Source organism: Trichoderma atroviride, chromosome 5 (assembly GCF_020647795.1).
Source record: "Trichoderma atroviride chromosome 5, complete sequence".
In the NCBI taxonomy this organism is placed as follows: Eukaryota; Fungi; Ascomycota; class Sordariomycetes; order Hypocreales; family Hypocreaceae; genus Trichoderma; species Trichoderma atroviride.
The window spans coordinates 1,436,653-1,457,390 of record NC_089404.1 but is presented as its reverse complement, the minus strand read 5'-3'; the positions used below and the strand labels follow the sequence as shown (position 1 = coordinate 1,457,390).

At 49.4% G+C, this 20,738-nt stretch overlaps 10 protein-coding genes across 10 annotated transcripts; 4 read left to right on the top strand and 6 right to left on the bottom strand.

Annotated features, from left to right (window-relative positions):
* Positions 1 to 565: 565 nt before the first annotated feature.
* On the top strand, positions 566 to 1,969 carry TrAtP1_009686 (uncharacterized protein; the record flags this gene model as incomplete). Its single annotated transcript, XM_066114382.1, has 1 exon — positions 566 to 1,969. The coding sequence occupies one exon, from the start codon at positions 566 to 568 to the stop codon at positions 1,967 to 1,969; it is 1,404 nt and encodes a 467-aa protein (XP_065970478.1).
* Positions 1,970 to 2,682: 713 nt separating this feature from the next.
* On the top strand, positions 2,683 to 3,847 carry TrAtP1_009685 (uncharacterized protein). Its single transcript, XM_014091241.2, has 5 exons — positions 2,683 to 2,777; positions 2,856 to 2,967; positions 3,129 to 3,266; positions 3,354 to 3,516; positions 3,587 to 3,847. Exons 1-5 carry the CDS (start codon positions 2,763 to 2,765, stop codon positions 3,669 to 3,671), a joined length of 513 nt encoding a protein of 170 aa, XP_013946716.1. The 5' UTR covers positions 2,683 to 2,762; the 3' UTR covers positions 3,672 to 3,847.
* A 204-nt stretch (positions 3,848 to 4,051) lies between these two features.
* Positions 4,052 to 5,574, bottom strand: TrAtP1_009684 (uncharacterized protein; the record flags this gene model as incomplete). The annotated part of the gene is made up of 3 exons (XM_066114381.1): positions 4,052 to 4,958; positions 5,443 to 5,492; positions 5,548 to 5,574. 3 exons carry the CDS (start codon positions 5,572 to 5,574, stop codon positions 4,052 to 4,054), a joined length of 984 nt encoding a protein of 327 aa, XP_065970477.1.
* TrAtP1_009683 (uncharacterized protein) lies at positions 5,543 to 6,863 on the top strand (the record flags this gene model as incomplete). The annotated part of the gene is made up of 2 exons (XM_014091243.2): positions 5,543 to 5,815; positions 5,865 to 6,863. Exons 1-2 carry the CDS (start codon positions 5,756 to 5,758, stop codon positions 6,861 to 6,863), a joined length of 1,059 nt encoding a protein of 352 aa, XP_013946718.1. The 5' UTR covers positions 5,543 to 5,755.
* A 111-nt stretch (positions 6,864 to 6,974) lies between these two features.
* Positions 6,975 to 7,292, bottom strand: TrAtP1_009682 (uncharacterized protein; the record flags this gene model as incomplete). Its single annotated transcript, XM_066114380.1, has 1 exon — positions 6,975 to 7,292. One exon carries the CDS (start codon positions 7,290 to 7,292, stop codon positions 6,975 to 6,977), a length of 318 nt encoding a protein of 105 aa, XP_065970476.1.
* Positions 7,293 to 7,359: 67 nt separating this feature from the next.
* TrAtP1_009681 (uncharacterized protein) lies at positions 7,360 to 9,543 on the bottom strand (the record flags this gene model as incomplete). Its single annotated transcript, XM_066114379.1, has 1 exon — positions 7,360 to 9,543. The coding sequence occupies one exon, from the start codon at positions 9,541 to 9,543 to the stop codon at positions 7,360 to 7,362; it is 2,184 nt and encodes a 727-aa protein (XP_065970475.1).
* A 324-nt stretch (positions 9,544 to 9,867) lies between these two features.
* Positions 9,868 to 11,555, top strand: TrAtP1_009680 (uncharacterized protein). The gene is made up of 3 exons (XM_014091245.2): positions 9,868 to 10,314; positions 10,402 to 10,790; positions 10,860 to 11,555. Exons 1-3 carry the CDS (start codon positions 10,274 to 10,276, stop codon positions 11,234 to 11,236), a joined length of 807 nt encoding a protein of 268 aa, XP_013946720.2. The 5' UTR covers positions 9,868 to 10,273; the 3' UTR covers positions 11,237 to 11,555.
* A 441-nt stretch (positions 11,556 to 11,996) lies between these two features.
* On the bottom strand, positions 11,997 to 15,109 carry TrAtP1_009679 (uncharacterized protein). Its single transcript, XM_014091246.2, has one exon. It carries the CDS (start codon positions 14,871 to 14,873, stop codon positions 12,966 to 12,968), a length of 1,908 nt encoding a protein of 635 aa, XP_013946721.2. The 5' UTR covers positions 14,874 to 15,109; the 3' UTR covers positions 11,997 to 12,965.
* A 1,915-nt stretch (positions 15,110 to 17,024) lies between these two features.
* TrAtP1_009678 (uncharacterized protein) lies at positions 17,025 to 18,279 on the bottom strand. The gene has a single exon (XM_014091247.2). The coding sequence runs from the start codon at positions 18,162 to 18,164 to the stop codon at positions 17,118 to 17,120; it is 1,047 nt and encodes a 348-aa protein (XP_013946722.1). The 5' UTR covers positions 18,165 to 18,279; the 3' UTR covers positions 17,025 to 17,117.
* Positions 18,280 to 19,596: 1,317 nt separating this feature from the next.
* On the bottom strand, positions 19,597 to 20,517 carry TrAtP1_009677 (uncharacterized protein; the record flags this gene model as incomplete). The annotated part of the gene is made up of 1 exon (XM_014091248.2): positions 19,597 to 20,517. The coding sequence occupies one exon, from the start codon at positions 20,515 to 20,517 to the stop codon at positions 19,597 to 19,599; it is 921 nt and encodes a 306-aa protein (XP_013946723.1).
* Between the last annotated feature and the right edge of the window lie 221 nt (positions 20,518 to 20,738).

The following is a 20,738-nucleotide window of genomic DNA, read 5'->3' as shown; positions in this document are numbered from 1 at the left end:
ATATTTTCATAGCTGGTTTCTTATTTTATTTTCCAAAGCTACCAGTAGTAGTAGGAATCGCAGAAGGGTATATTCATCCCAGTTGTTGTATCAAGGTCACTTTGGTCCCCAGGCGCCCATCATGATGGAGGCGGATGGCGAACTTTTCTTTGCACAGCCATAACTTGATATCTCCTGCAATCTACTGACCGATTCTTCTTCAAATGGGAATGATTTGATCGACCTTGTTTATGGCCCATTCTTTGTTTGCGACACACTGTAGAGTGGCTGCTTGATTGTGATATCGATATGGAGCACGCACTTGCCATCTGGCACTGGCAGAACAGCTTCGCAGCTGCCACAATATTCAATAAGCAGCTGCCTGCTCTCACGTGTTGTTCCTATTTATTTCGTTTGTTTTGAAAATTTTTCTTTTCGCATCCACCAGAATTTCAGGTTGCTCCCATTTTTTCTTTGCACACTTGTACTCCTCTCCGGGAGAAGCCAAAGCACTCACAAACTGCCCTGACGACCTCCTCACGGCCATTATTCGCATTGGAAGAATTGATTGTCTTCAATCGTCAACATGCCTCGAGATCTCGCGAAAAGCGTTCGCCATTGCTCGGCAGACAATCCATTCCCCGTTGTGATTCCTTTAGAGAGACCCAACGTCGCAGGCAGGATCCAAAGTTTACGAAGCCAACGCCACAAACTACTCATTATGAAGCCTTCGCCAGCTAAAACCGACCAATTGAATGTTTTTTATTCATCTCTGATGGATGCCGTGTGCTCACTTGTCGGGGTAGATGGCAGCAGATACCCAAAGTGCGTTGACGTTTGCATAACAATGTGCAAAGATACCAACGTGTATGAAGCCACCAGCTGGAAAAGATGGGTTGGACTACGAATCTTTAACACAATGATGAAAGATGTCCGTCGATTAACTCGAGAGACCAAGGTGATTCATTGCCCTGCAGCCCCGCTTCTGATGGTGGTCATAGCAATAAAAGAACTCCTGCCGGATGCCAAGAAGGGGCACGAGCGTAACATCATGGGCTTTCTCAGAGAGTTTGACTGCTACAGCAAAGCTGCGTCCGCTATCTGCTACTTCCACAAAGGCGATCGTCAGAAGATCTTGGCACTGGACCAGCCTTGGGTCTTGAATACCTCGGTACAACGCCCACCCACTCGCCTGATTGATCAATTCGAATTCACCACTTCTCCCGGTCATTCTGGTGGCACAAGGCTGGTGCCGAAAGACAGTGACTCTACAGACGTCGAGATGAAAGAAGATCCAACTCCGATCAAAATAGAGTCGTCTCCTGAGTGTGAGACTGAACCAGCCTCCGAACATCAAACCACACCTCACGCTATACAGCAAACTGGATTAGGTGCTGCGATTCAATCCGGACCTCTTGGAGCAAGACCGCCAGCTATGAATCAATATACACCGCCCTTTGAGCATCAGAACACATCAGCTCTTGCTGGTCAAGCTACAGCATCCCGAGAGAGAAGACACGAAGTACCAATGGCACTGTCCATGCCTAGACATGAACCTCCAACGCAACAAGGGACTTATCTACAAGTGACCCGTGCAGAAGTTATGGAGTACCTTCAGCCTCTGTTTAATCGACTAAAGTATGAAGATTGGGTTGGCAGACTCCATGATGACATTATGTGCATCCTGACAGAGAAGAGCGTCAAAGTTATCACTGCAGAGGCAAAAGGCATGTTGGGATTGTGGGCAGGCAAGACACAGAATGGCACGGTCCTGACTTGGCTTGAGCAAGCAAAAGAGGATCTTACCGTCTTCCGATGGGTTGAGAGAAATGAGCCGTCCTCTGCCACATTGTGGTACACTGACCATATCCATACCATTTTTCACGACATAAATGTAACGATTGGGGCAGTTTCGGAGCCCACCGTCCAAGAAGAGCTTCGAGCTCAAGTGGGTGCGCTAAGAGACATTATCTTCGCCATAAACAAGTGAAGACATAAACAAGTGAAGAAATATGGAGAGAGGATACGGTGAAGGGAGAAGGGACGTGGACATGTGAGATAAAGTTTGTACGGGATATATGGTGCAGCTGCCAATGATTTGCGAGACTGGACTCGAGGATGATGGTGGCCGGGCAGATATTTGCAGCAAGATGCTGGTGTTCTTTTGCTAGATGTACGGACTGATTTGTAGGTACCTGAGGAATTGTAGGTACCTGAGACTTAGTTAATCAAGATAAATGGCAAGACTTGATAAGTCTAATTTTGTGTTATCGAAAAGTCAAATTTCCTCGCGATATGCTTTTTTCCACAATTTCAAAGTCTCTTCTATGTATACCATCCGCTGCTGATCTAGAGGTTCAGATGACCAAACAGCCTTGCTTGTCTTGGCTACAATAAAATGAATGTCTTGGCTACAATAAAATGAAGCAGATCAAGACATACAATAGGCCAACTCCATCTATAATAACACCAACCATCTTCTAGCTAAAAAGCTCTGGCAAACAATTTTTTTCTTTCCGCCAATGCGGGGCAAACCGCCCTTGTTTAGGCAAGCCAAAAATCCTCCCCTCGTGCCCCACCAAAGCAGCCGCAGCCAATCAATTGCCCACATTTTTTTGCCCGCCCACTCTGATTTTTACTCTATCGCCAAAGTTGCCTCTTCCCCTCCATCTCGCTTCTTTTTTTCTTTTTTTTCTTTTTTTTCCTCTTCCTCTTTTGTCTCGCTTTCTCATACCAACAATCTTTCTTTTTATTTCTCCCCGTGTGGAATCACAGTCGCAATCATGCTTATCTACAAGGTTTGTTTTTCCCTTTTAATTCTCAATCTTTTTGTGCCCCGCGAGGAACAACGGCTCTGACCCCGCAACTTCGAATAGGACCTCATCACCGACGACGAGATCATCTCCGACTCGTACGATCTCAAGGAGGTCGATGGCATCGTCTACGAGGCCGACTGCGCCATGATCACTGAGGGCGCCGTCACCGTCGGTGCGTACAGAATCCCCATCCAGCGGGCAGCTTCTTGCTCGCTTCTCTGTTGCCGTTGGACCGCGTAGAATAGCGAATCGATCCGATGTTGCGGCAACACAGATGAAAAGAAGAGAAAAGAAGATTGTTTATAAACGGATATCTAACATGATTGCCTATAGACACCGGTGCCAACGCTTCCGCCGAGGAGGCCGACGAGGGTGTTGAGGATGCCGAGGTCAAGGTCAACAACATCGTCCACTCTTTCCGTCTTCAGTCCACCAGCTTCGACAAGAAGGGCTACCTGACCTACCTTAAGGGTAAGTGACGCTGTTGCAAGCAGATTTCTCTCATCTGTGCGCCATGGTTGTAGCTGCATCAGGTGCTAATAGGATTGCTGTAAACAGGCTACATGAAGGCTGTCAAGGCCGGCCTCCAGGAGAAGGGTGCTCCCGCCGAGACCATCACCGCTTTCGAGAAGGGTGCCCAGACCTACGTCAAGGAGAAGCTGCTGCCCAACTTCAAGGACTTTGAGTTCTACACTGGCGAGTCCATGAACCCCGACGGAATGTAAGTCACGACTACGCAGCTGGCCAGCCAGAATTTCATTCGATGATCTTGTACTAATGGATATCATCAGGGTTGTCCTCCTCAACTACCGTGAGGACGGTGTTACCCCCTACGTCATCGTCTGGAAGCACGGTGTCACCGAGATGAAGGTTTAAATTTGCTTTTTCTACACAAGAGATAGGAACAAAGCGGGTTGGGAGAGAGATGACGAGTGGAGGAAACAAAGTTACGAGTCACATTTTTGCGTTTAACTCGGCGCCATGGCATATATCCCCTTAACTAAAAAAGCCTTATAGCTGGAGAAATGAGCGGAAACAATTCAAAAGGACCAGAAATTCAATTTGCTGATCTAAACATGATTTCACCAATACTTTTCTATTAAAACTTGTATGCTGAAGCCAATGCTTGGTCCTCCCAACGCCAGACAAGAACGAGACTACAATATGCAAAATGTAACAAAATGACGTGCCTCAAATATGAATACGTGCAGCTGACCATTGCTTTTACAAAAAGTTTTGGGAATATGATTCCCCGGCTACTGGTAAGATGGACGGGTCGATAAGGGGATGGGGGGCGGCTCATCGTTGGCCGGAGGAGTTACTGCAGCAGCAGATAGCGTAGGCTTCTTCTTTGGCGGAGGTGGCGGCGGCTTCTTCTTTCCTGCTAGACCCGGTGACCCTAACGGCGCTGGTGCTGGGAATGGTGCCGCCGCCCTGATGACAGGAGGAGTAGTGGTCTCACTGGGAGGAGTTGGCGATCCCGTAGAGGAGCCCGTGTTGGACGTGCCTAGTCTGGCGAAGCGGTTTTGCAGCTCATTAAGATGCGACTGCGGTGGCGGAGCAACAACGGGTCGAGGAGGCTTTGGGGGAGGCGGCGCATCGTCATCATCGTAGCTGGGAGATGCTTTGCCAATGCCAAAGGCCGGGACGGATATTCCGGCAGCTCCCAGCCTGTTGATGGCGCCCTGGTTGAGGTCGTTGGGGTTGGCTCCGAGAGCTGACAATGGACTCTCTGTGCGACCCGGCGTTCCGGAGCCAGATCGTGGAGGCAGTCTTGGGGGAAGACTCGGCGGAGGAGCTCTGGTGCCGGCGGAGGAGACGACAGACTCGTATGGAGGAGGACTCTGGTTGCTCGGGTGGTCTCTCCTCACTGGAGGGGCCGGCAGATTAGAAGTTGAGAGACCCGTTGTATCCGCTCTGTATGGTCCGGTAGGTATCTGGTGCTCTTCCTCCTCTTCCTCGTAAGCGGGTTGATATGTGCCGGGTACCTTTACGACGGATCGTTTGGCTGTGGAAGGAGGTGGAGGGGGGAGCCAGGCCTGAGCCTGTGCGTCTGGGCGGAGGAGCAAAGGAGTTTGGATCGCGGAGGGAGCTGAGAGGACGGGCGACGTGGGAGGCGACCTCTTCTTCTTCTTTGTGGCCTCGGCCGGGGATGTGTCTTGTCTGGGGAGGGAAGTTAGATTTTAGATGTAGTCAAGTGTTGAAGACAGAGAGATAGATAGATAGAGACAGAGCGAGAGATGCGAATTGGAGAGAGGACGACGTACGACTTTGCCTTTGGCTCTGCCTTTGAGCCCGGAGGCCTTTTCGCGGCCCTCGGACAGCTTGCCCTTGGCCATTTCGGCGTATTTGGACATGGTGGGCGGAGATGTGCGTTGTCTGGAGCTATGAGTGTGTCTCTGTATTTGCTCTGATTCTTTGTAACAGAGGACAAAAATGGAAGTAAAGAATGCAGGTGAGAATAAACAATGAATATCGCTCTTCTGCAGCAGGAGAATTAATACACAGAGATTTATAAGAAGAGGTTGGTTCCAATTGGGGATGATCGGCGAGACCGCCTGGGCGGAAACGGATTGATAACGAAGAGCGACAAGCGGATGACAGCAGGAGTGGGGAATACGACCGCAGCAGCCACAGGGGTACGTACCTGGAAATGGGAGTGAGGCTGGAGCTGGCTGCGAGGGATTCGGGGCTCCACTTGGGACGACGATGAGCTTGTATCTTGACTCTGGACTAATGAAGACTGATTTACGATATACACTGCAGAATCTGAAAGCATATTTCTCTATTACTTTGTTTATTTTTTATATACCAGATTAATCAGGCATCGCCCATTGTCTAATTGCCATCAACAAAACTCAATTCACTACGCGCTTCTTCGTCGCGTCGCAGCCTTGTCCAAACACCACCTGCATCTGCGCATCCCGCCTGGAATAAGGTCACGCTCAGCCTCGCCCGCCATGGCGGCCACCAGCTCCGACTACGAGCTCCTCACAGAACACTTTAGCTATCCCCCAGTGGTATGCTTCTCCCAATATAAACATACCAAACCATGCTCACAATCGCCAGTCCCTCCTCGACGACATCATCAACACCGTCAACGTCCTCGCCGACCGCGCCCTCGATTCCGTCGAACGCCTCCTCCTCTCCATCCCGCCCCACAAACTTGGCTTCGCCAAGAAACCAAAACAAGCATCATCAGAGCAGAACCCAAAGCTCTCCCCCGAAGAGGCCGCCAAGCTCGAGATTGAAAATGGCACCCACCAGCTCGAAACCCTCCTCAACGCATCTATCGACAAGAACTTTGACATTTTCGAGTTATACGTCATGCAGAACATCTTGACTGTCCGGCCGCAGGACCAGCCGTACATGCGACTGTCACATTATGCCGGGTTGGAGTTTCCTGCGGCGGAGGAGGATGATGGTGATGCAAACGATAAGCCGACTACTGAATCCATCACCGCGCTACGGAGAAGATTACAAGCAAGCCAGAAATTAAACGCCGTGCTGGAATCGGAAAAAGCGCACAACGAAGCCCTTCTGCGACGTCTAAGATCGCTTCTCGGCGTGGACACGGATGCGACCAAGACTGAAGAGGATCAACAAAATGCAATGGATCAGGACGGTGCGGCGGCGGCAACAACGAAGCCGTTTTCCTTCTTGCGCGATAGAGGCGGGCTTGAAGAGAGCGGCGGCGAGCAGCCCATTACGACGACGACCGAATTTACGCTTTCGCAGCTGCAGTCGCTGCGGGCGCTGTCGGGGTCGCTGAGAAAATTGTTGCCGGAATTGACTGTACCGGGAGATGATAGTACTGCTGCTGCTTCCTCCGAGACAGGAAAAGAGCCGGTGACGCCAACGTCATGGAGGAGAGAACGCGCAGAGTACATTGAATCTTCGTCGCGAAAGTATCTCGAGACGGTGGTGGGATTGGAGCTTGGTCCGAGAGGAGAAGTGCGAGATGGGGAGTGGCAAGGGGAGGGGAGAGGGTTGAATAAAGGGGAGGTGGAAGGGCTGGAGAAGGTGGCGGCGTTGCTGGAGACTGGGGATCAAATGGATACGACGTGATTTCGGAGCTTCAGTAGGATGAAATATGAAGAAGCAAAAAAGGATACGTCATGTCTGTGAATATCGCTGTTGTTGTACATTTCTATGATGAGAATATCTCGTCTATAAACCTCATCCACGCAAACTCGCCCTCAGCACATCCGGCACCTCCTTCCCCTCAAGCAACCCCCTCTCCTCGGCCAAAAACCAGAAATGATGCTTCCAGTACCTATTGTCCTTGGACTCTCCCTCCCAGTCCCGATCCTTTGTCTTGTACTCCAGCACCACGTCCACCACCCGCCTTGCCTCATCGCGTTTCTCGCTCGCCAGCAGCGCCCACAGCAGATCCGTCAAGCACGGCAGCGACGTTACCGGCCGTCTCGCCTTTTGCAGGTCCTCAAAGACGGCCATGGCGCGGTCCGTGTTGCCGGTGATGGCGTTTGCGCTCATGACGCGCTCCCAGAGGGTCTGGTCGCCGACGCCGACGTGGGAGAAGCCGTGCTCGAGGAGGAGCGTGTCAATGTCCTTCATGTTGGGTGGGTCGCGGTTGAGAGCGCGCTCGATGAGGATGGTGACCATGTGAGGAGTCACTTTGAAGTCGTCCTGGCGCATGTGCTGGAGCACGGCGTCGATGGCCTCGTCGGTGCCGTTGGCGAGCGACGACACGGCGTAGAGCATCTTGCCGTACGTTTCCTGGTTGGGGCGCAGGCCGGCCTTGGCAATGTCCTGGAAGACGAGGTGGACGGCTTCGACTTGGTCGGCGGCTGGGGCGAGGCCCATTCCGCCAATGACTTCCTCGAGGATGATGGTGAATGTGGCGGGGTCCGGCTCGATGTTGTTCTCGGACATGACCTTGAGCAGATTCTGCACTTCGTCGGGGGGAGCCATCGCGGAAGCTCTGGCGGATGATGATGTTGTAGGTTCGGACGTTGGGCTCGATTTGCTCGCGGCCCGCCCACTTGAGCACGTCAAAGGCGGCTTTGCGGTCGACTTGTATAAGGCCCTTGAAAGCTGCGTTGACGGCTTCAATAGTGGGCTGTGCGGCTGTATGCTGAGCATTATTCTGAACTGCTGTCTTCCACAGAGCGAGCATTTCTGCAAGTGCCTCGATTCCAGCTTGCGGCTTTCCAGCCTCGATGAGACTGGAGATGCGCTCTGTCCAGATGATGGTATCAAGCGTCATACCAGAGCCTGCTAGCTTTGCCCAAAGAGCCTCGATTTTGTCTGTGTCCTTGCATATCTTCCAGCCGTGCATCATTCCCGTATAGGTCTTGATGGTAGGGAATATCTGCAGTCGCTGCATCAAACTAAATGTCTCCTGCAACTCCCTAGGGCGGCGGAACGCGCACCAGACGAATATCCAATAGTCAAGGAATTCAGCATTGTTGCGCAGCTGCTTTGCAAGCCCCGGTTTCCGTTCCAGGCGGCTCTTGAAGTCTTGCCAGATGGAGTACACGGTGCCGCTGTCGCGGGCGTCGTATGCCTGCCGGAGCTGTATGTGGAGAGCATTGAAGATGGGCGACGAGTGTGAGCGCCACGGTGCGTCTTCTTTCTGCAGCATCTCAATCGCTTGGGGCCATTGCTGGACAACGTAGGATTGAATCTCAGAGAGCTTGGCCTGGGGGAATCGGATACGATCGCTGAATACTCCGGATACGTATGACTCAGGCACACCTTCTTTGTTCCCAAGTGCTACGGCCAGTAGATTCAAGAGAGGGGCCATGGCTGGGTATGTTCCTGACCTGATAAATCGTGGATCTGAGAGAACAGCAACAGTCGCCAAGAGGCCTGGGATGATGTCGCGGGCCTGGTCCGGGGTGAATTGGAGGAATAAAGCGGCCAATGACCTTGTCGTGGGATGGAGGTGCGTCTTGGTTGCTTTGCCATCGGCAATGTCTCGTCGGACATCTTGGACCTGAGGAAAGGAGAATTTGAGTGACTCATGCTCTTGACTCCTGCGTCGAAGCTGTGAAATGTGTTTCCATAGGCCGATGAGTTCATTCATCAGCTTTGCACGGTCTGCCGAGTCTTGCTTCTGAAAGAGGATGGCATAGCAGAGGTTGAGCACAAGCTGATTCCTAATATCGAGATCCGTCTTTCCTATGCTGCTGTAAAGCTTGGAGAGCTCGATGCTGTGGCCGGTATCGCCGCGCTCGGCAACTTCGTCGCAAGTCTTTTCCAAGAATTGAGTTGCGGAGAGGAGTAATTGTTTGGGCATTTGTCCGTAGTATCCCTTCAAGTGTGGCGAAATGGTTTTCTTGAAGATCTCGAGCTTTTCAAGAACATCAATCTTTCTATTAGACAGTTCTTTGATCTTTGCCGCAATTTCCAATTCACCAAGGAGAGAGGATTGCCGTGTTGCTGTTTTTGTCTCTGGATTGACTACGTCTTTGAAGAGAGCAATGGCAGAATCTTCTGACGCTCTGAGGGGTCCTTTCTTTGCAAAGCCAGAACCTCCATTAAAGACTCTCCTGGGATTTCGTTTCGATGTGCCATGATTGTAACTGCGTTGTTTGTTTCCAAATGCTTCTTCATGTTTATCGTGAGTTGCTGGTCTCCCTGATGATGAGTTTGATGCAGCGTTAGGGAGACCTGCGGCATCACTCAAAGAGGCAAACAGCGCCGTGCCACCGAGTCGCCGAGTTTGCAGTGAGTGAAGCTGAGAGGCGCATCTTGAGCAGATGCTGCGAGATGCGTGCATGGCGCAGAGCTCAATGGCTCACGGTGGGAGGTGAGTAAGAGATGCCGTAAAAGCCTTTGAGCGATGAGAACTGCAAGGTTTGAGATGAGTGGTGGACATTTTTGTGGCGGGGTATGATTGACCGAGGTGTGCAGCCAATGAGAAGCCTGGAAGATGAGTAGCGCAGATTCACCACATGTGCATAGAAGAGACAATAGATCCTCTGAGCATCTGGAAATACAGTATGATCCGCCTGTATTCAGCTAGAAAATGACACATCTGTAAAAGTCCATGTCCAACATTGCTGATACATGTCTATGTGAATAGTGAGATAACTCAGATCTCGGCATCTCTTCTCACCGCAGCCCATGCTCTACACCCGCGAAATTCCCGACCCGAGGCATAAAATCTGCCCTTGCCGAAAAGGGAAAACCAGCATCTCTTCTCATCCCTGTCAAAGCCTGCTCCCGAGTCTATTGAGCTGCTCGGTCGAAATGGACGAATTTCTGCATCTCACTCGGTGGGTTCCATTTTTTTAGTGGCGTTTTTAGGAAGTTTGCGCCGAGCAAAAGTGGTGATTGATTTCTGCTAGCTAGACTCGGTATGACGTTGGTGAGGACTGGGCTTTGTATAAAGCGCCGTCATAGATCGCTTCAGTGTACTGCTCAGTCGAAACACAGAAATTCACAAATTCTTTCTCTACAATCATAATTGGCCTTTTCGTTGTCAACTAATCGGATACAACTTCATCATGGCTACCAACGAACAGGAGCCCAAGGTCACGCTCCATTGGTACGTTGCATCAATTAGAGCATAGAGAACTTGTTCTCAACCCACCAGTCAAGGCATCATATAAAGCTCACAGCTAACCTCTCCCAGGCTCAACCAATCCCGCTCTCAAAGCATAGTATGGCTCTTGGAAGAACTCAAGATCAACTTTGACATCAAGCTGTACCACCGCAACAAACAGACCATGTTTGCACCCCCAGAGCTAGAAAAGGTGCATCCACTCGGGAAATCCCCCGTCGTGGTCATCACGCCTCCTGGTGGAAGCGCAGAGCCCATTGTCTTGGCCGAAAGCGGTTACATGGCGAATTATCTGTGCGAGCACTTTCCTGAAGGCCGTCGCCTCGTGCCGCAGAAATGGAAAGAGGGCATGGAGGGCAAGATTGGGGGTGAGACAGAGGCGTGGCTGAGGAATCAGTATTTCCTGCACTACAGCGAGGGCAGCCTGATGCCATATCTGGTCCTCAGCTTGGTGATTAGTAGTGCGTACCACTTGATAAAGATAAAGTTGAACAGGTTTCTATCATCATACTGACACCTGACTTGTGCAGGACTCAAGCAACCGCCCGTTCCCTTTCTAATTCGCCCCATCACCACCGCCGTCGCCAACAGAATCATCTCAAGCTACATCTTCCCAAATATCTACAGACACATCAAGTTCCTGGATCAACAACTGAGCACTTCTGGCGGACGCTACATCTGCTGTGACCACCTCACTCCTGCTGACATCATCCTCAGCTTCCCTCTCTTCTCAGCCAAAGACGCTCTTGACAATATGGGGCAATGGGAAGGTGGATCATGGAAGAAGGAGTTTCCACGCGTAGCAGATTATGTAAACCATCTTCAAAACGAAGAGGGCTATAAGAAGAGTACGCAGACGATTGCAAAGGTTGATGGACCCAACACTGAGGTGGCGCCGAAGATGTAGCTGTTTAATACCAGTTGATACGAACATTTGGCCTAATTGGTGATGAAAACTATTGACAAGTTAGTAAATTCATTATCAGCGATGGCGAAACAAAAACGTCGGTTGTTGAGAGAACATTTTGCATGTATAGGCCTTATCTTCCCCTGCTATTATATGTAAGGGAGACATGATGACTTTGCCATGATGCATTAATACCTCTGAAAAGCAGCAGTAGCAGCAGTAGCAGCAGTAGCAGCAGTAGCAGCAGTAGCAGCAGTAGCAGCAGTAGCAGCAGTAGCAGCAGTAGCAGCAGTAGCAGCAGTAGCAGCAGTAGCAGCAGCAGTAGTAGTTCCAGCTACAGCTCGAATGCTGGACAACATGACCGGGGTGATGGATAACGTTTCCTTGGTTCATTGTACATACCTATATTTTGGTGACTCTAGTGATATGCCCTGTTCACAGCTGCTCATTAATTTGCTGCAGCTCGACATAAGTTGGAAAATAGCTAGGTACACAATGTTGGACCTGGTGTTACCTTGACCACTCCAATGCTCAATTTAGGACTTTTTGTCCACCATTCACTCAATTCACACTTAAGTCTAGTCTTAGCTTAACTATTTCACCGCCATCAAAAACGGACAGGCATTCCGATACATCAACTAAAATCTTTAACCTGCTTGTATTTCCTATCATCATTCTCAAGTAATTTCACTCTGCGACCTTATATTATGAGAAATACACAGGTTGGAAGCGTTGGTTTGTCTACACGAGAGGTATACCCGATTCTTTTTAAAACCCCACTCTTTCTCTCAGCCCTGACCAAGATCAGGATTAGCTATTGTCTCCTATAGCATGCTCAATATTCCCCAGATACCTTGAAAGAAGCATAGCTCAAAACCAAGAGTGCGTTCCATCGTAGCCTCCCCCTTCCACCACCAGCAGTGTTGTTCGCAATCTCCACATCCGCATCCGTTTGCAGCATTTATTGATTCTATAACTATTCTCTGTGTTTAATGTGTCCAACCACGCTACCAATAGCAATCTCACTACCTCAGAATGACCGTCCAAAGAAACCCCAAGTCAGACTAACTAGCCATTATCCCGTTATGATCGGCTCGCTGCTACCTCACGTAGCAATTTCGCTATTCCTTTACGATGTCCTAGAGAGGCTATCATTAAAGCACTCTGGCCAAATTCATTACAAAACCCTATATCTGCTCCTGCATTGAGCAGCAATTTCACTATTGCTTTATTGCCATTCAAAGAAGCATAGATTAAAGCTGTTAGGCAGTTGTTTCCATGAGCATTTACATCTGCTCCTGCCTCAAGCAGTAATGTCACTATTGCTTCATGGCCATTCCGAGAGGCAAAGAGTAAAGGTGTCTGGCCGTATTTGTCTCGAGCCTCTATGTCTGCTCCAGCCTCGATCAATAGTCTCACTATTGCCCATTGGTGGCCATTAGCAGCAATTATAAGAGGTTTCTGGCCATGTACATCTCGGGCCTCAATATTTGCTCTATTCGTCTTGAGTAGTAGAGACATTACTTCCTCATGCCCTTTTTCTGCCGCAGAAAGCAATAGCCGGTTGATATCGTTCTCAATATCGACTACACGCTTCCCCTTGGCAAGGAGATCAATTATTTGAACGTTTCCGTTGCAAAAGGCATATGATAATGGCGTTCCATCGAGTTCATCTCTCAGGTTTGCCTGCGCCCCTGCTTTAATTAGTAGCCGGATAAGGGGGACATCCTCATTCCAAATAGCATATGTCAATGGGGCTCGGCCATATTTGTCCTTCAGGTTGACTTTCGCTCCCTTTTTTAAGCAGCCATTTAAGAGTGACTCGCTTTTTCCGGATGCCTTTGAGCAGAAGCTTAGAAACTTTATAGAAGCCATTTCTTGTAGCCCAAGACAAAGCGGTCCGCTTGTATGTGCCATCTTGAATATCCAGTTCGGTATCAGGTATCGTAAGCAAGCTGCTAACTGCTAAATTCAACCCGAAATAGGACGCCATCATAAGAGTTGTGAATCCCATTGGAAACTCTGTATTTGTAGTAGTCCAATAGCTGCTGAACCATGTGTGGCAACAAATTGAAGTAACGTCACAAATCTTCAGTATTGATTCAGTCATTATGGACTGCATTTCAATGGGCGTCTGATGGAAATGTGATGCCCAATGTTTTGCAGAGTAGTCGAGAAAAGCTTCATGCCAGTTCAGTTGGGTTGATGAGCCAGATATAATCGTCAATCCCGCAAGGAGGTGCCAGACGCAGAGTTCGGCGAGAATACGGTGAGATTCCAGTAAGGATAGTGACAATTTCCATCCGAGATCCCCACAATCGCTTCCGATGGTTTGCATATCATCCGCTTTAACAAGGAACTCTTTTACTGTCTGGTGGAGCAGATAGACCTTTGAGTCAACAACCACGACACAGAGGCCACAAATATTTCGTAGAGTTTCACGAAAACGGTCATCAGGTGCTAGACCGAGGGCATCATAGGATCGCTGGTGGCCATTATCTAAGGCTAGTGCGAAGTTCATCTCCTTAAGAGTTAAGGGTCGTGCTGCTGCAACAATGATATGCAATGCCTTTCTAGCTTGTTCAGTATCAAAGCTCTTGGAAAGTATTCTCTCATATGCTTCGTCGACTGTTGTAGGTATATTTATAGCCTCAATTAACATCATGTTGACATTGATGCTGTTCTCAATGAAATCGAGGACTAGATATACCCATAAGTAGGTTCTGTTGGGAACGTGCATAAGCTTCTGTAATAGGAGATCACATTCAGCTTGAGAAAGACGCAGACGTTCTCCTACATCTTTGACCCTGGCGTTGATATAAATCTTGATCTCCAGGGAAATTTTCTTTATTTCCTCTTCGCTTTCTCCACTCAAGCGGATCACTGGTAGTTCTGGCAGCTGTATCGGCTGAAGGCCGCGATGAATTCCAACATATGGCCGGCTGGTGAGGAGGAATTTTATATTTGAAAGCTTTCTAGCTTCGGTTCCGTATAGCGTACACAATGCCTTGAGAAGTTCGCATCTTCCCTGGCCACTCTGATCCTCGCATTCGTCAATTGCATCGAGAAGACAGACGATTTCGCCTGCGTTCTTATTCTCTGCTACTTGCATCAGAAGTTTCCAAAGCTCGCTGAATGAAGTAGCGAATGTTTCTCCTCCTGAATGAAACTTTCTCAGGATGTCATCGGACAGCAAAGAGGGTTTCTGAACGAATATCTGGCGAAGCATACAGCTGAGAGCGCTAATTATATTCTTCTGGTCCGGAAAGTCATCCTTGAAGAAGAAGTAGCACACTGTTCTAGACTCTGTAGTTTGTATAACAGAGTCGACCAAGTGTTTTACTAGAACTGACTTTCCGCATCCTGGATCCGCAGACACCCAGAGCATGGCTGACGAGTGACTCTCATTCCAAGTCTGAAAGTCCTCATGGGTCACAAACCAGTCACACGTACCGGGTACTCGTGGGGGATTTCTGTCTTTTCGATCTTTATATAGGGATGTATAGAGACGCTTTAGAATGTCGTTCTTTCCTTGCCGCTGCGAGCTTTCTCCGGGGCGATTAATAGTTGCATTGCCCTGAACGAAAGTGTTATTATTCCCGAATTTGTTATCAAATATTTTGCGATCTCCTTCCATTGTATAGAAACCACAGCTGGGAAAAATGAATTGGCTAAAGGCCGACGCGGTCGGATCTCGGGCGGAAAAGACGACGAACGTCGCAATGTGACCTGCCAGTTCTCAGCAGTAATAATGTAAAAAGATACACAACGGGGTCAATCCGAAAATTCTTGGATGCGACTATTATATTTTGGCGGTGGATCGTGGAAGATCTAGTCGCTGCAATCTTTGTTTTCGCGGTCTGCTGTGCTTGGTTGAGTATGGGAATGGAGCGTGGAAATACCTCAGCTCAGATGAGGTCGGGCACCTGGAACAGGGATCGAATTTTTCTTGCAGTCCAATGGAGCCTAATGCGAGAACGCGTCGCGTCGCGAAAGTAATTGAAGACCAATGAAAGGGATCAATGGCTATGGAGGTTGCATAATGTGTCTCTCATTGGCTGGTTTGCACCGCACCGCAAGGCTGTGGTGGTACCGTGGAATCAGCCCATGGAGATGCCTCATCAACATGGCGTAATGCATGTACATCGACGTCCCCTTCAGATTGAGACGTTTTGCAAGAAGATTAGCGGAATTGACAAACAACTAGCAATTACGACAAGCCCTGTATACCTACGCAGCTCTATAAATAGCTACTATGTTAACATAAGGCAAAGTAGTATGTGGCCGAACATCATTAATCAGCTTCATGTTGCTTCGAATGGACTTGCTGATTCACAACCTACGGGATGAGCAGATGAATACGCTGCATTTTGTAGACCCCTCCAGCTTTGCCTTGGGTCGAAATAGTAACCGGATGGAAATGATTTTCATTTGATTCAACGTCTTAATATTTCACTGATTGAGTTTCATTTCTCTGGTACTGACATGCCTGAGTTCTTCAACTGAATTCTCTTAGTTGATGATTTGCGGACAACAGCCGATCTTGATCCATTCAAGATAACCTATGTCAATGTCGAGTAACGTGAATGGTGCCACGATTGCTTGAATCTAAACAGTGATGATTTCCTCTACCATGCACACTGCTACTGTAATTGATGGAAGTCATCAGTTCTTCTTCGACTATTCCACTCCGCAGCTCCACTGATACGCGGCTTAGCACGGAATTATCCGGCTGATCGAGGCTCTGCTCGCCAAAATTACGCCGCAGCCACAGCGCCACAGCCGGGATGGTGGCAATGCGGCACGACAGAGAGCCCATTGCTCGAAGATGGAGTGCCGTGCCGGGTTTCAACGAATCTGCCTTGGCGATCTGGGACGTGTCTCAAGCTAGAAGGAGGTCTCTGCAGCCTGCACTACGACCACTCGGTCAAGATTGCTGTCAAGCTTGCGAGGCTAGATCATGCATGACGGATCGGGCAGAACCGCCCCCGTGTGTGGAGCACCCCAGACTTTACAAAGCCAGCTGTGCTACTCTGCTCGTTTATCTGGTCTCAAGAAGTAGTTGTTTTGGCACATGGAACATCGCCCAGCGGCGAGGGCCCGCTGGTCAATCTGGTTCCCTGGTTCTCCGCAATCTCCTGCAGCGCGCGTATCTGACCTATTTCTGCATTGACTGGGGTCAAGATTCTTTTGCAACCGGCGCTTTTGCCCTGCAGCCTAGGCCGATTTGGCCAATCCCCAGTCCTCGTGAAATCGCGGCAGATGGGCGCTTCTACGTCGTCAGTAGAAGCCACGGGTGGGTTCTAGGATCGCTTGCGAGCTATCGATCAATTGCTTTGACGCCTTCATTTGGACGAGTTTTGAGGTGAATTACTGATGAAATGGGGTTTGGACGGCTATGAGTTGAAGAAAGAAGAGACGAAAGGATGCGGGGGCTGACAGAAGTCTAAGCTGGCAGTAATACGCTGCAGCCCAGAACATGGACCTGTTATTGCCTCACTTCCGCCAGCTTGAGCCGATAGTCCATTGAAGAAGCCGGCGTATTGCCAAAATAATACGGGCTATTTAATAGGTCTAGTTTGTCATTGCAATACATTAGCCAAATCACCCCACCAGTAAGAACAGCCATGCACTACCACTCATAACATCAAGAAAGAGCTCTCAATCTATCAATCCTCATTGTGTCTGGGCTTGGTGAGTTTCCCCATGTGGAATTAAATTACGCCGCAGGCTCCACCCCTGGTGCCCACCCCTGGTGGTGCCCTTTAAATTCATTTCATAGTCAAAGAACAGAAAACAGAATAAACAAGTTACTATATAAAGTTGAACATGGTGTAAATAATGTACTTGATACAAGTGCTTCAATCATAGTTGTACCGTTTTAAGATGCAACGCCGCCTTTGATATCTTGCATCTTCCTTTCAGCGTCCTCTGTAAGCAACTCGCCCCACAGACTATCCACGGCATATCCGCCCTGCGCCATGGCCACCACAATCTGCTTGGCATGGGTTCCTGCATCGCCAATCACGTAGACGCCGGGAATGTTTGTCTCGCCGCAGGGCTCGCGGCGCTTGATGGTAGTTCCGAGATGCGGCGAATCCTCCAGCTCGAGTCCCAGCTGATCGATGAGCTCTCGAGACGTGACGTCGGTTTTGGGCTTGTTCATGAGAAACACAAACTCGTCGTGAGAGCCATCGGTGAAATCGACCGTCACCAGGCTGGACCCAGCAGCATCTGAAAGATGAAGCTGAGAGATTCGGCGATTGTCGACGGTACAGCCAACGCCGCGGGCCAGTCGCAACGCCTTTTCTACAGCCTCCTGCTCTTGCTCAGACACATCCCCGTTGGTCAAAATGACGACTCGAGCAGGCCGTAGCGACGCCGCCTGCATGGCCAAGTAGCCGTAGATGGGCTTCCACGGATATGCCAAGACAGCCACGCCTGCTGTTGGCTGCTTCCGGATCTGTTCCAGCCCATCACAGAAGAGACAGTGATGGATGTGAGATGGCCAGCAAGCAGCGAAGCCGGGCACATCTTCCGGGAAACAATCGCGAGCTCCGGCAGCCCAGATCAACTTGCGTCCATAGAAGGAATTGCCTCTCGCAGATTCTAAGCGGAAGCCTTTCCAATTGCGCCCTTGATAAGAGAATTCGGCTTGGCGTGCCTGCACAATCATCTCTCCTTCAGCCATGGCAATGTTTGGGTATTTTTGTCGCAGCTGCTCTCGTGCTCCAGCGCGAAACTGCTCGGGACTCTCACCATCGTGGCCAATTACACTGTGGAGAGCAGCCACGCCGTGATTGCGATACGAACCAGAGCTGAGGAGGATGGCGGAACGATCACCGCGAGCAAGAGCTAGAGCGGCCGATAGACCGGCGGGACCATCTCCGAGAATGAGGACATCGTAGCAGGTAGTTGGAGAGTCCATGTGTTTCACAGGAGATAGAGGAGAATAGAGAAGAGGAAACCAAACTGTTGAAGAGAAGAATGAGACTCAAGAACCAGGCACTGCAGCCATAGAGCATGCTTGCGACCTACTTATAAGTGCCCATTTGAACTGATACGCATGTGCTTAGCCACGCTTGAAATGCATGTTGGTCGGTGGTGTCGCATCATCTCCACCTCTTGGGCTTATAAGCCCAGTACCATGACGAGGCCACCCACACAATGTAGCCGCCATAACCGTGATCATCCATCACATTTATGACTCCAATTCTCATCATAAAATCTAGGCTGTCTTTGCCAGTAGTCAATGATATTGATCTTACCGGACTTTGTCTCAGTCTTGTGAGGCTAGCCTCAATTGGGCTTCTATTTGCTTTACGAAGCCACAACTCATGACACGGTTCGACCACATTGGACTATTTGCGGCTCCGGATCGAAGCATAGAGTCTTGATAATTGAGAGCGGCGAATGCCATCTCAGTCGGTATTCTCGGTCCTGCCTGTCAGCCAGCGCATCATATGGACGAGCTACTTTACCATGATGGGAGTACACGTATTGACAATGGTCCCTGCATTTTTGAACAATGTGATTCGCCTGTCTATCGTCTTGTACCATTAAGTGGCCGCTAGTATAACAGACATCTCGAGTAAAATGTCGATTTTTTTATCGCAGTCTCCAAACTCCAACCAACTCATCCGCGTGTAGTGTATAAGATGGGCTACCATCTGCCTGGGCCGTATGCGCTGTACCCCGGATTGACACTTCTATTCCAGACTGCACAACACCAAGTTCGGACTGGGTTCGGCCGTGGACAATCATCAGTGCAGGGCCATTTAAGAGGATCAGCTGCTGGCTATTGTGCCACTTTAGTCAAGCCGAATGGCATAGTTGTCGCTGTAGTCATAAGCCTTTGCCATTTCGTCCCATTAACTGATGTACTAAACGTGCTGATAGCTTTCAGCAAAGTCTTGATTGGATATTGTATCTAGCCGAGATTTCGTGACACTCGGCGTCTCTTGTCTTGTGGTAGGTATACCTAGATTGGAAGTCCCAAGAAGATGTCCGCGGCACGCTCGATGGAAGAGCAAGCTTCATCGCTCCCAGTAAGAGTCACCATGAGGAATTTACAAAACCGCAAGCTCCTTCATATGCTATTGCAAGTATTCTCAACTTGATGTCCACGCTACACTGCAGACCACCAGTTGGCCGCTACTAACTTAACCACTACGCAAAGTTGATGCACATATACCAAAACACTTCATCACTTCAGTCATGTAAATATAATCAATCATTATGATTATCGTTCTTGTAACCCTATATTCATCAAGTGAACAAGCTTTGAAGTCTGCTAAATCAACGATATCTTAATTGCTAAGAGGGCATGTCTACACTAACTGCTATATACATCCTGGCGATTACGCCGGCAAACACTCCAAAAGACGAGCCTTGTCCCTCTGCAACGCCGCTTCCAGTGAAGTCAATGGTATGCCAAACTTGGCCTGAGTTTCCTTGGCCACATTCACATAAGGAGTTAGATCCTTCTTGTTTGCCCAAAGGTGAAACAACATGCCGTGGGCAGAGGCCTTGAGCTCCTCTACTTCCACATTGGCCCTGCGTTTCACTGGAATATCTCTACCGCTAACCTTGGCAATGATAGCGCCAACCTCTTCAGCAGTAAGAAGGTCTTTGATCACATTGGCCTCCTGGCCGGCGAATTTGGCTGGATCCTGAAAGGCTGCTGCGACGTACTTTCCAACGTCCTGTATATCGGTATAAAAGATGGGAACGCCATCATTAAAGGCATGGTCCAGCTCTCCACGTTCGGCGAGCGCAGGGAAGTTGAGATGGACGCCTGGCAGGAAAAAGTCTGTATGAAGGACGGCGGGCCGAACAATAGTGTACGATTTGAAATTGCCCGCGCGGACAGCCTCCTCGACTTGTGCTTTGGATACCCAGTAGTCGTGCAAGCCAACCTCCTTCGTGACCTCGTCATCCCAAAAGGCTCTATTTTCGACGGTAAAGGTGGTGGCGGCGACGAGATTCTCTACTCCTGCCTTTTCGCATGCCGCAACAATGGTCTTGGCCTGCAGGGCTTCTATTCCTGGAATCGGGAAAGTGTTTAGGAAAGCTCCCTTGCAGCCTTGCGCTGCCTGGAAGATTTCGTCAAAGTTTGTGCTTTCGCCCTTGAAGATGGTGATGCCTTGCTGTTTCAAGGTTGGTGGAATCTTTGCAGGGTCGCGGACGACGGCGTGGATTTTGAAGCCTGCTGCGAGCAGATGGGCGATGACCGACTGGCTTTGTTGGCCGGTGGCCTGTGTAACTAGGTAGGTAGCCATATTGAAAGTGCGTTGTTTGGAAAAGAAAAGTAGAAAAAATAGATATTTGTTGGTTATGTGAAGAGTATGAGGATGATCCTGAGATGAGAGCTGTGTAATTGAATCTGGATTCTACATTTCAACACAGGACTTCACGAGGGTTATATATAGACAGACAAGTGCTGGCCGTAGCCACCATCACATAGGAATCAGATCATCCCTCACATAAAATCCTCATTCTC

Bases quoted from the DNA above. Each gene is read 5' to 3' on its own strand.
- TrAtP1_009680 (XM_014091245.2), top strand. From the start codon at position 10,274: ATGGCTACCAACGAACAGGAGCCCAAGGTCACGCTCCATTG. The intron at 10,315-10,401 runs GTACGTTGCATC...AACCTCTCCCAG, and splicing joins CCCAAGGTCACGCTCCATTG to GCTCAACCAATCCCGCTCTC. The intron at 10,791-10,859 runs GTGCGTACCACT...TGACTTGTGCAG, and splicing joins CCTCAGCTTGGTGATTAGTA to GACTCAAGCAACCGCCCGTT.
- TrAtP1_009679 (XM_014091246.2), bottom strand. From the start codon at position 14,873: ATGGAAGGAGATCGCAAAATATTTGATAACAAATTCGGGAATAATAAC.
- TrAtP1_009678 (XM_014091247.2), bottom strand. From the start codon at position 18,164: ATGGACTCTCCAACTACCTGCTACGATGTCCTCATTCTCGGAGATGGT.
- TrAtP1_009685 (XM_014091241.2), top strand. The intron at 2,968-3,128 runs GTGCGTACAGAA...GATTGCCTATAG, and splicing joins TGAGGGCGCCGTCACCGTCG to ACACCGGTGCCAACGCTTCC. The intron at 3,517-3,586 runs GTAAGTCACGAC...GGATATCATCAG, and splicing joins TCCATGAACCCCGACGGAAT to GGTTGTCCTCCTCAACTACC.